General features: G+C 41.3%; 1 protein-coding gene across 1 annotated transcript in view; it reads left to right on the top strand.

The window, feature by feature from the left end:
• The window catches only part of ascc3 (activating signal cointegrator 1 complex subunit 3), a 162,747-nt gene that overhangs the window by 61,950 nt on the left and 87,760 nt on the right, over window positions 1-13,037 (top strand). Inside the window, exons 9-10 of the mRNA XM_023419007.2 lie at window positions 2,715-2,918; window positions 10,355-10,495. Of these exons, the coding sequence (XP_023274775.1) occupies window positions 2,715-2,918; window positions 10,355-10,495 (345 nt within the window). The remainder of the gene's footprint in view (window positions 1-2,714; window positions 2,919-10,354; window positions 10,496-13,037) is intronic.

Raw genomic sequence — 13,037 nt, forward strand, 5'->3', positions numbered from 1 at the left:
TTATTTGTATTTCATAACCATGTTTCTTATTGTTTTCTAAAAATAAAAACATCAGAGTCATTCTCACTGCCAGAGGAGCCTTCATGCTGTGAGCTGCAGTGAACAGTGTCCGTTGAACTATGAACCGTACTTGTATTATTTTTTTATTTTAAATATCTGTTTGAATCATTGTCATTATTCATTGTTCTGAAAATCTGAAGAGAGGATTCTAAATCCTGCTCAAAACGTTCCTGAACTCTCCGTACACGACATGAACAAAACATAGTCCGATTTTCATGTGGTTTTTAAATGTGTTGTTCTGTTCCAGAAGGACACGACTCACCTGTGCAACAGCTGGATGTTTCCATCTGCTGCATGTGCACAGTGTTTCATTGTGTTTGCGCCTGTCTGCATGTATCTGTGTGTGTGTGTGCGTGCGTGTGTGCATATGTGTGTGTGTGTTTTGGAAGGGGGTGGCCATTTCTCCACTTATCAGAGGCAGTGTGAGATTGAGGGCCGTCACCTACACTCTGTTGCCATAGTGAAGGCAGACGGAGAGCAGGTTGAGTGACAGCTGATCCCACCACACACATTTTCTCTTCCTTCATGCTTTTTGGTGCTCCACTCTCTCATACACAGAAGCTCAGTCCATGACCACACTGTAACTGATCACCTGCCCATATTTCATCTCAGAAGATTCTACAGTGTGTTTCTGTTGCCAGTGGGGAACCTGCACTAAGTGCTTGACAAATGTTGTTGCCAAGGGCAACTGCACAACCAATACTGTTTTGGCTCCCCGACTGCCAATCAACAATGACACTGATCGCTGCCTGTTTTTTGTTGTGCCTTCAAATCTGGACATTTTCATTTGGTTTACAGGTGACTTACACAACAGGAAGTGTGTCTTTTAAAGCTGGGGTAGGAAGTTTTTTTTGGCATCAATGGGCAAATATTCCATAATCACCTTTCAGCACATTGTTATTCAAAAGGGCCTGAGAGCAAACTAAACATCTGCACTTCCTCTTGGTCTGTTTTCAGGCTTTAGAAAATCTATCCTGCCAAAGGAGACTTTGGGCTATCACAGGTGTTTTCAGAGAGAGAATGTTCCTATTGGCTGTTCTACAAATGCAGATGTGTGTGCAGGTCCTTCAGATGGACACCTGTCATACTGTGAAGTGTGTCAGAGACTGTGTCACTGGTGTTGTGAGCTCTTGTGAGGGCGGCTGTATTTTAAAATTCTGCAGTGGTATGATTAGACCTGGGACAAATGAAATTATATGAATAAACATATTGAAAATGTATTCATTACAAACTAAAATAGCCTTTACTGCCATATTGACATATTCCCTGATGGAGACTATGTTATAGTTATGAGTAGGGATGGGCACTTGAAGAAATTTCCTTATTCTATCATGAGAAAACTAACTATCAATTATCGATTCATTATTAATTTTTTTAATTAAAAAATGCCTATGGCAGAAAATACTAAAGAAAGAATCTTTTTCCTCTTTATTCCAAGAAGAAATTATAGTCCAGCAACAATCCTCTTAAACATGGCAGTTAAAGTTTAATTTCTTTAACTATTTAACAGAACAAAAAAGATACGCGGCGCTCCTGAAGGCAGTGGGAGCCCGAGGCTCTGAGCCAAGCCTCTTCACAAATAACAAACCAAAGCTAAGGCGCTTAAACACGGCATTGCAATGTTTACAATGAGCTTCATTACTTTTTAGCTCCAAATGTTCCCACAACAAACTTTCGCCTTGCTCCCTTCATGTTTGCCTGCGATGCCTACGGCAGCCCACATTTTTCTCTGTTGAAAATTGAAATTGCACCCCGGCCGGTTGCTGCCACGTAGTGAAATTCATTGCATTGCTTCAACACTTGGATTGGATTCCACGTGATCGACAAAATTCTTAACGATCAATTATCGATCATCGATTAATCATGCCCACGTCTAGTTATGAGTGTGGCAGAGCGTTCAGGTGATTGACAGAATTCTTATTAATGTATGCAGAAAGCTATAGATGATTTATAACGCTTACTGTAATAACGCTACATATTTAGAGCTGAAACAATCATTTGTTTGACAGTAAATTCATCAGGAACACTTTTGATAAACAGTTAATTTTTCAAGTCAGTTTGGAAAGGAATGGAAAATACCAAATATGCGCAGGTTCAAACATCATATGTTTCCTGCTTGTCTTTGTCTAAAGAGACGGTGTATAAAATATATTTGTGTTAAGTCTTTGTGTCAGTTTGGTGACATCACACTGGGCTCTGGGTACTTGTGATGGTCATTCTCCCTATTTTCTGATATTTCTTAATTAGTTGTTATACATATGGTACATGGATGATATAAATGAAGTGAAATTAAAGAATTCAATTAAATTAAAGGGGGAGCACATTCTTATTTTATAAATAAAAACACATTACTTTTATTTATTTTAAAAAGTATTATTTTTACAGAATGTATACAACGTGCTTTCCATTTAATTTTTACATCCAGCTATTTAAAGGAAAAACATAAAACAATGTTTATTGCATTTTGCTTTATTTCTCAGTTGGATTTGTATTCAAATAGAAACTATAAATCAAGATGTATTACTTGTCAATATCCTTAATTATTATAGGACAGTTCACATGATATTTGTTTATGAAAAGCATACAGAAAATTGTATGATAAGTATATTGTTATGATGTGTAAACCCTTTCCTTCCTGTGTTTTGTTTGCTCAGATCGGTCAGCTGGTGTTCAAGGGGATGAAGCGTCTGAACAGGATTCAGTCCATGGTGTTTGAGACAGCCTATAATACCAACGAAAACCTTCTGATCTGTGCTCCAACTGGTGCTGGCAAGACTAACATTGCCATGCTTACTGTTCTTCACGAGATCCGTCAGCATCTGCAGCCGGGCGGCGTCATCAGGAAGGATGAGTTCAAGGTCTGACTGTGACACACACACACACACAAATTCACAAACTAAAGGAAAATATAGGCTGGCTTATCGCTGCCATGATGGATGTGATACAGTTTGTACATACACTACATATTAAAGTTTGTCGAAGTCTTTTACCTGGACTGACTCTAATATGTCTGACTTGCTGCCAACAAAACCACAGTCAGAACTGAGAAGAACTTGTGTGTAATGTCTTAGACTGTCTGCGATAACTGCTTAATGCTTCCAGTGTTATTCCACCACAGAGATTCTCAACATGCCTCATGGCGATTAAGCATGCTCCTTGCTGAGATTCACACACCCCATGCAGCGATTCAGATCTGATCCTTGGAGCTTTGGATGCTGAAATTACAGGCACCGTTTAAATGGGTGCTTTCTGATAATTTATGTCAAGGACAGCTGAATTTACTGGATTATGTTTCCTTCAAAAGGATCTGTCTTTTTGGCGGATTTGTTTAGCTTTTTGTTATTTAAACTCAATGGGGGGCAGTAATAGTTTGTTTTTATTCCTTTTCTTATGGTTATATGAACTATTCTATAGCGTTGAACCAAGGCCAGGAATTTCGTAATTTCAGGAGCCATTGAGTGATTTGACGCCTACAAATAAATAACTAAAAAAAACAAGAAAATAACACAAATGACATGAAAATAATAAATAATTTACTTTTTAATATAATTTTAAATATAAATGTAAATTTATTTAATTTCAGAAGTTATCACTTTCAGTAGATGAATGTCATTCTTCAAGTGTCAAACTCGCATAAATCATTTTGCCCAGTAAAGTTCAAATATTTTACTCAGTGGTGTCAGTACGGTACTTGACCAGTTAGAAGGTAAATTGGACACCAGTTAGAAAGATGCTAAGGTGGAAGTGATCTCTCTCCTCATGATCTCAGAATAGCGTTCTGTCCCATTAAGGATCTCATGCCTGTTTGCATTCATCACGTCATTTACTGCCCTCTTGTGGTGGCAGCAGGGTATTGACTCTGAAAGCTAGCTTGACTAGCAGCTTTTGTTTCTATTGTTCCTTTGATTTTCGTGGGCGTGACCATGTCCTGTAAGAAGCAGCTGAGAGGACAGCAGCCTGTTATGATATTACAGCATTATACACATGCACAGATGTGTGTGGAAACTAAACTTGTGTATTAAGCATTAAGAGGCAGCAGTAACAAGTAAACAAAGCGAGCAAATTACACTGACTTATCATCTCTGTCTGAGATCTGCAGTGAGTTAGAGAAGTTTGAGACAGAATATTGTTACAGGAGGAGAGCAGCTCCTTTCAGGAATAGATCAGGTTGTGTATGGAGAGAGGGAGAGAGAGAGAGAGAGAGAGAGAGAGAGAGAGAGAGAGAGAGAGCACGCAGTGTTGCTGGTGACCAGAGCAGACAGTTAACTACTTAGTTGACAGTAGCATGGCCACAAAGGCCAAGGTGGCCGTGGGCCATACAATGTTTTTCAGGGCATCACGGCCGGGGGGAGGGGCAAATTCCTACCCTGGTTGAAACACTGACTAAAATTTTGAACACTAAAGTCTAAAACAATGAATGATCAACAATGCACCTTTCATTTTTCCACAGTCGTACACCAGCTGTGAAAAAAAAAAAAATTACAGAACATAATGTGCAAAATTGTACAGAGCAGATTTAGCTGAAGAGGAAGCTATGATGCTGACAGTTCTGAGAGTTCGGGGTCAAAAAGAGGTGGACAAGTCTAAAGAGCTGTCCTTGAGCTGTAACAGTCTGTTAGAAAAAGTGCTCTGCTGCCTGTCCAGAAGCTGCAGAGGTCTTCAGGACTATTCACCACAACTTCAAAGCTGTCTGGTTTGCAGCCAGTTACGGAGCCAGCCTTCCTGATCAATTTATTCAGTCTGTTGTATAGCCGCTTCTGATGCTGCTCCCCCAGCAGACTACAGTTCAGTCTGTTGTCAGTGTAGATGTCCAGGTACGTGGTCCCCCACCACATCGACATCCTTCCCCAGAATATACAGCGGTTGTGTAGTGGTCCTTCCTTCTGAAGTCGATCACAATCTCTCTGGTCTTGGCCTCGTTCATAAACAGAGGAGTCCTTCCAGATCACCCCACAAAATCATCTACCAGTTCTTTCTACTCCTCCTCTGGCCCATCACTTACACACCCAACCACTGAGTCATTCTACAAGTGGCATAAGCCAGAGTTACACTGAAAGTCTGAGGTATTCAAGGTGATGCTTGTGTACTACTCATCACCCAATCAGACAGAGCTTTGCCCAGTGGGACAAACTGCTGTCTGTCAGGTTGTTGGTGATCCAGGAAATGGTGGATATGTCAACCCCCATTGTTTGCAGCTTTTTCTCAGTATCAGTGGCGGATGGTGTTGAATGCACTGGAGAATCAAAGAATGCGATCAAGTTTGAGTGGGCTTGCTGCAGCTGGTAGGTGATGCTATCATCCACTCTCAGATGATGTTGGTAAGCAAACTGCGGAGGGTCGAAGACCATCTTCTCCTGCACCTTAATGAAAGGAGATGTGAGGGCAGCTGGTCGATCGTTCTTGGGAACAGGAGACAGGCAGGGGGTTGTCCTCAGCACTGGTATCTTCTCCTGGTTCAGGCTCATCTTGAAGAGGTGACTCAGGATAGCAGACAGCTGGCTGGTACAGGTCCACAGAACCCTGGGGTTGATACCGATAGGGCCTGCAGCTTTGACTTGGTGGAGTCTCTCCAGGCTGTCTCCTAACCTGCCCAATAGTCACAGTCAGGGTGCTTGTCAAGGGTGGAGGGCTTTGTTCCACAGAGCTCCATGGGCAGTGGGAGTGTGTGGAGGCCTGGGAGTGGTGTGTGGTGGAGAAGAGAGCTGCTGAACAAACAAACTCATTTGCTCTCTCCAGCCTGCCCTGTGGCCGTCTGTCCCTCACCTTGAACCCAGTGAGTTCCGTCATTCCGGCCAACACATCCCTCGTGTTGTTGTAGGAGACCTTCCACTTCCACAGATTCCCTGTTGGGTCAGGCAGTACCCTCCTCAGTTCTCCCCTGTCTCCAGACCTGACCTGTCTCCAAACTCTTCTTCTTATTACAAAGTACTTTCTTCAAAGTACTTGTTGTTCGGGCAGCAGCATACACGTCTGTCATGCTGTTGATGTCCTCCCCGTGTTGCTCACAAAGCACACAGTCTGTGGTCTGGAGTCTGTAGACTCAAATCGTAAATGATAAATTGCTTATAGCGTTTTTCTAGTCTTACTGACCCAATTCAATTCACCCATTTACTCACATTCATATATCACACTCATACACACAGTCATACACTAATGGAACAGCCATCAGGAGCAATGTGGGGTTCAGTATCTTGCCTATGAATATGCGGCCTAAAGGAGCTGGGTATCGAACCACCGACCTTCTAATTAGTGGACGACCCACTCTACGTCCTGAGCCACAGCCGTTCCTAAAAGCAGTCCTGCAGTGCTTCCCTAGCCCCCTGAGTCCACCTCTTAACAGTCATATTGGATACAGGCTGCCATTGAACCAGAGGAACATACTTTCTGGTGTCAGGACCAGGTTGTGATCAGATCTGGGGTTATGCTTAGCTTTAGCATTTTATAGTGAGGCGGTTAACTTACTGGAAAATGTTGGCAATGTTTTGTCCAGCGGGACATTATCCAGTTCCCTGTAATGGCTACAAAAGCATTAGGATGCTAATCATGCAGTCTTGCAACAGTGGAGTGAATGGTGTCACATGGTACCTCTGCATCAACATTCTTTCACATTAACATGTCTGAGATTGCACCCCTTTTCATTCACAAACAATTAGGGTTGTGTGATCTTAACCTTAGTCCGATTATTACCCTATGAGCGAGAGAGGAAGAAGAGTGACCAAAAAAGCGAGTGTGTTGCGTTTTATTGCTTCTCTCCCTCATTGACTTCAGACGTTCTATTTACCGCCATAAAAAGCAGCAGGATCAGAAACTGAACTAAATGATGTGTTCTGTCTGTCTGTCATCTCCTCTGCTCTTAAATCACAGCTGCTCCTACACACAACAAGCAGCTTTATTACAATGTGTGTGTGCACATGTATTGCAATCATGGTTATATGTGGTTATATATGTTAAACATTGTGGCAGGCAAATTAAATTTAATATGAAGCTCTTAAGCTCGCTGGGCCCAGTACCGGGTCCGACAGAACAGTGCGATAAATAATTGGCTGCAGAAAGTTGATTGAACAACAGTCCAAGAGGGTTTAGAATATTTGTTTGGCAATAAAATAATTTCAATATTTCTGTTTCAAAATAACTAACCTATCAATGTAAACTGAAACGCGACAGTACATGTAATCCGCTCTCTCCACCCCACTGTGCTGGGTGTCGTATGAAACTAGAGAAGCTACTCTATTTGCTTGCTATTCTATTGATAGCATAGCATAGCATAGCATAGCCTGAGCTGACCATGCCAGCCCCAAAGCAAACACAGGACCAAACTTCTCAGTTTACAGTCCACATTTTGGGTTTATGACTAAATGTTCCATCATATCCCGAAGAGGTTCTAATCAAAAACTACAAATAATATTTCCTTACCTTTTCTTGGTAATTTTGAGTCTATACCCATACCCATACCATTTCCCAGTCAAGTCGGCCAAGATGGGAGCCTGGATAACAGAGACTGAGCCCAAAGCCTGAATTTCATACATGATCTTTTGTTGCCATCTAGCACGGGTTTGGTGATACAGCCGTTTAAAAAGACAGCGCTATTGTTTTCGACATCTCGTGAGGTTTCGAACGGTATGTCACACTCCTATGGGACTTGATACTACACCCATGCGTAAGTACAAGAGACTTTCAACCCAGATTGGGATTTTACACATGACGCATGGCCAGTTGAGCTTTGTATATGGTATGTTTTATGTTTATTTTTCACTATAACAATGTCTACAAAGTAAAATCAACATAATATTGCAATTTAGATGTCTTGGAAGAGATTCAGAGGAAAAGTGGAGACAAAATTATACGATTTAATTGTTTTTTACACACAATGGTTGTGCACAATTGAATCTGATGATGTACAGGGTAAATGAAGTGGCTAAGGGTTGTATTGTGTGCGCACAGCCTCCTGTAGTGGAAATCATTGGTATTTCGTAGCCAGATTTCATTTCAAGAGGTTAAAAACCCGTTTGGCGCACTGGGTACCTTGGCTATCTAAGTGTCCAAATGGAGAGTCCCCATCCCTACTAAAACCTTCGTGGAATTTGTGTGCTTTGTGGTATTTTTGCCAACATTGATACAGTTGTAGCCATGAAGTTGTTGAATGAAATCAGTGGCATCTCTGTGCATAAGATCATTGCTATCAGAGTGTTATCCACTGCGATAGTAACAGTCACAATGTTACTGAAACTAGGAATAAATTCTCTGAGGTCTTACCTATCCATAGTGACCAAGCTCTTGCATATTGACCTGATAGTTGTGGAGCTGTTCTTGATCTACTGTTTTATGGGTATGTCTGTCTAGGCGACGCACACCTCCCAGCATCCTTAGGGCTTTTAATACTCCAAATAATAATATCCTAGATGAATGGGAAAACAAGTTAAATATCGCCTTGACATTTGCAAAGGCATGAGCAATCGGCGGTTGTTCTGATGATCGTTTATCACCGATATCAGCGTCCATCAGCACAACCCTACAAACAATGCAATTGTTCCTGCCTTTTTTTTACTGTCCTATAAAAAGTCCCTGTCCACCCGAACAGTCCTGAAACTAGGTACAGCCGCACTGTGTTCCGGGAGCAGCCATGTCTCTGTGAAACACAGAATGCTACAGTCCTGGTATTCCCTCTGGTTCTTGATCAGCGCACCAAGCTCATCCATCTTATTGCCCAAGGACCCCACATTCCCCATGATGATCGCTGGAACAGAAGGTTTATACTTCCTCTTATACGCTCTGCGCTTAGCTCCAGCTCTGCAACCCCGACGTCTCCTCTGCAGCTCCTCTGGGATTTCAGTAGCACTGGTTTACTCAATGCGATCAGCTGGTCCCATGAGAAAACAATGCCCTCACTCCTCTCAACATGGCCCCCCGTTACAGAGTGTAGAAATTAACAGGGAAACCACCAAAAAAAATGGAAAACAAAAAGTAGCCATTTACACACATTGCCAAATTAACACAAACACGGAAATAAAAAATAAAGTGAAGAAAAATGAAGAAAAATCAAACACACACCAGGAGCTGGAGCCACTCAGCATGACACCATCAGGCAAAAAACATGTGGTGTCTGCCTCAACAGCATTTTCCAGGTACACCACACATCTGAAGCGCTGCTATGGTGGTTCAGAGCTTTATTTGAACTGTGTTATGTTCATGCTGGAGATGAAGAGATGCTGAGTACCAAACCCTCCTTCCACAACACATGAACCTCTTCTTTCTCCATTGATGTTTAAAAAAAACACCACAGAACACTATAAGAAAAAAAACATATTATAGGAAACCATCAAAAGAAAGTTGGGTCATACAGTATTTTCTTAAAGCTTCTTGAAAACTTGGTTTCTCTATGGTATCTAATATTCCTGATTAAATGAGCAACACTCAGAGTTAATTAAAGTAACATTCTTGGGTTTTATTAGGCGTTCATTAGCACTCTGTGGGTAGATTGATCAGATTCAATTGACAGTGACAAGTTCCAACAATATTATATTGTGCTTATGTAGCACCCCATCACACTTAGTAAGAAACTGGTTGAGAAATTAGGTTTTGAGGGGCTTTAATGCAGAGCTGTTCAGCTAATTATAAAATATTTAAAATGCGTCGCTAGTTTAATTGTAGGCTCATTGTAGGCTGAGGGTGGAAACTTTTCACCTTTTGGCAAAAATCTGTGTTTTGAATCCAGAAGTCATTTGTATGGAGATAGATCCTTCAGTAAAAAAAACACCATGAGCATGAACTGCTGGAACAGCAATCTGGTAAACTTCTCCTCCAAGTTTGGAATGATTGTAAAATAGAACTTTAAATAAATGCATAAAAACTCAACTATTGACAGTTTACTCTAATAATATTGGTCGGTCTGTTAGTAAAGCTATAAGGTCAGATCCTTACACACACTCAGATAAATAACTCAGACAGCCAAAAGTCTTTGTTCTCTCACATGCAGACTTACACACACATGCACACACATAATGCTGCGCAGTGCCAGCCAATGACAATAGGTACTTTTCATACATCACCATTAAACTTTAGCCAGGCAAATGTCTGACATCATGTTTTCAATAAATCGTGATTTGTACTGGTTGCCAGGGAACAAATGATCCTCCCTCTGTTTTCTCATTTATCACTACAGTGTCCTTCCAGTGTCTCTCTCCTGTATCCCCCTCTACCCCAACCCCCATCCCCAACTTCTACCTTCCTCACTCTACCCCTCTCTGTTTGTCTTATTAATTTCTCTCTCTCTCTTTCTCTCTCTCTCTCTGTGTAGATTGTATATGTAGCTCCAATGAAGGCCTTGGCAGCAGAGATGACTAATTACTTCAGTAAGCGATTGGAGCCACTGGGAATCACCGTTAAAGAACTCACTGGAGACATGCAGCTAACCAAAGGAGAGATTCTACGAACACAGGTACATCCACACTCTAGCACTCTATCACACACACACACACACACACACACACACACACACACACGCTATGAGATCTATCATGTTTCCAAAAAAAAGTTCAACAAAAGCTGCTGCCCCTCCCCCCAGGTTTCCTCTTCTGCACATGCATGTTCTCTAGCACCCCCAAGTGGACTGGATCGTAACACTTATTGGAGGCCATTTCATCAAATATTCTGCATCAGTCACAATTCTGTCTATTATAATTCACAAGTGTAACTTTACTAGGTCAACACTTTCACAGTCAACTACTGCTGCAACGGATTTACAGAGGTTTTCAAAGAGAGAACTCATGATAGAAGGAGTGCTATTAACTTGGAAGTGTCTGCTCTTCCTGTTCTGGCTTCATTACCTGTTTAAAGACACAATGATTGGAATCCTAGTGTTTTTATTTGCACATAGCCTTAGTGTTCAGTGTCACTGTATATATGTTTCCAGTCCTTTATCTGCTAGTAGTATATCCTGAGCTCTTCCTCTGTGACACAGAGATGGTCAACAAAAATGGAAGAAACAACTATGAAGTAGGGATCGACTGAAATGTTTTTTTCAGGGCTGATACCGATACTGATTATCGGTAAACAGGGAGACCGATAACTGATATTTGAAACTGATATGCCATCACAAAGCTACTGCTGTATAAGGACACTCACCTTGGCGTCCAGGTGTTTCTTTTATGTTGTCCACCCCATTTATATCAGTGAAAGTAGCTAAATAACAGAAACACCTCTGTACAATGTAACACAGCTCCACACACTACATCCTCCATAATAATAATCAACAACTGTCTACAAGAATTTTATTACAAATTGAACATTATAACCTTCATGAAGGAGGATTTACTGTAGAACTGTTGTATTCGTCAAGTCAAGTAAAGTCAATTTTATTTGTATAGCGCCAATTCACAACATCATTTATCTCAAGGCACTTTCCAAATAGAGCAGGTCTGGACCTTCTCTTTTTAATATTATTTACAGAGACCCAACAATTCTCACCAAAAGCAGCACTAGGCAACAGTGGAAAGGAAAGACTTCCTTTTAAGAGGCAGAAACCTCGAGCAGAACTGGACTCAGGGTGGGCGGGGCCATCTGCCTCGACCGGTTGGGTTGGAGAGAGAGGGAGAGAGTGAGAGAGAGAGTGAGAGAGAGAGAGAGAGAGAGAGCACAGAGGAAAAGATGAAGAACCTGCAATGAAAGCAATATTAATAATAGTGATAGCGACAGTAACAGCAATAGTAATGTAATGGCAACTGTAGTGCTCCTACTGATAAAGTAGTAATGACAGCTAATGACATTGATAATTATCATTATTAGTTATAGTAGATTTGAGCAGGTTTAGCAGCAGGTGTTGAACAGGATCAAGGGGCAGTAGGTGGTTTGCAGTCTCAGATCCAGACTCTACAGCTGCAGCTCTGGAGGCGGGAAGACCTGCTGAGAGGAACAGGAAGGAGATAGAGAAGGAGAAGGGAGAGAGAGAGGTATTAATGTACATCAGTTTTAGCTGGATGTTCCTAATAAAGTGAACACTGAGTGTATAACAGTAGGTGTATGCACAGGCTGGAAAGAGCCTAACTGGAATGAATTGGTAATAATTTCATATTATATATATATATATATATATATATTAATTATCATCACCTCGTAACATGTTTTACCTCTCCCGTCCCCCTTTTAAGAGGTGACATGTTCAGTTACATTTTTACACAGCGATTTTACTTCTACTGCAGTAAAATGTCTTTTCAGTAACAGACAGGCTGACGTCAGTGTAGTGGCTCATCTCCAGTTGCAGGAGTTTCTCATGCTAGAAGTGTGTATTGCTGCTCTATTTATCACAGCTAATGCTTCCTTTCTTCATCACAGTGTTTAACTACCTGCTGTACATTTAAACTTACCGTAGTTCTGCTCCAGCACCCAGAGCTCTCTGCTCCTTTTAGTGACTTTCACTAATTCAGCAGTTGTTTACATGCTGTTCAGATCAATTAGTGACTTTAGCTTAGCAGTTAGCATTAGCGTCTCTCTCTCTCTCTCTGTGTCTCTGTGTCAGATGGACGTATTCATCAGAGTGTACATATTCTGTGAATACAAACAGTCTGTTCAATCAAGCTGCAAGTTGAAGACTTGTGGCCAAGGTCTAAAGTTTGAATGTACCCTTTAAGCAACCGAAGTCACAGCTCTTTCAGGAAAGACGGGAAGAAGCGGGGAGTGGGTCAGCTGTTATTGTGAGCTATTACCTGGCTCACATGTCCTCTATGCTTAAGTAAAGTTATAGTGAATGCATTCTGCACTACCTTATTAATGAAGTGTTTTTGTCTTGAATTCATTGCACAGTGATTTTTTTGTGTTCGTGAAGGTTCTTTCTAGTATACATGCTTTCTTATATTATGAATTATTTCTCTGCTTCACCTCACTGCCTTTATTAAGCTATCAAGCTGTTTCGCAGGTTTGTTTTTTCGAGCTGACCACAGCAGTTCCTTATCTGGCTGTGGTGCGCTGCTTTGGTTTGTTCTGTG

Source organism: Seriola lalandi, unplaced genomic scaffold (genome assembly GCF_002814215.2).
Source record: "Seriola lalandi dorsalis isolate HSWRI2012SDOR001 ecotype SW California unplaced genomic scaffold, Sedor1 jcf7180002054588, whole genome shotgun sequence".
Taxonomy (NCBI): domain Eukaryota; kingdom Metazoa; phylum Chordata; class Actinopteri; order Carangiformes; family Carangidae; genus Seriola; species Seriola lalandi.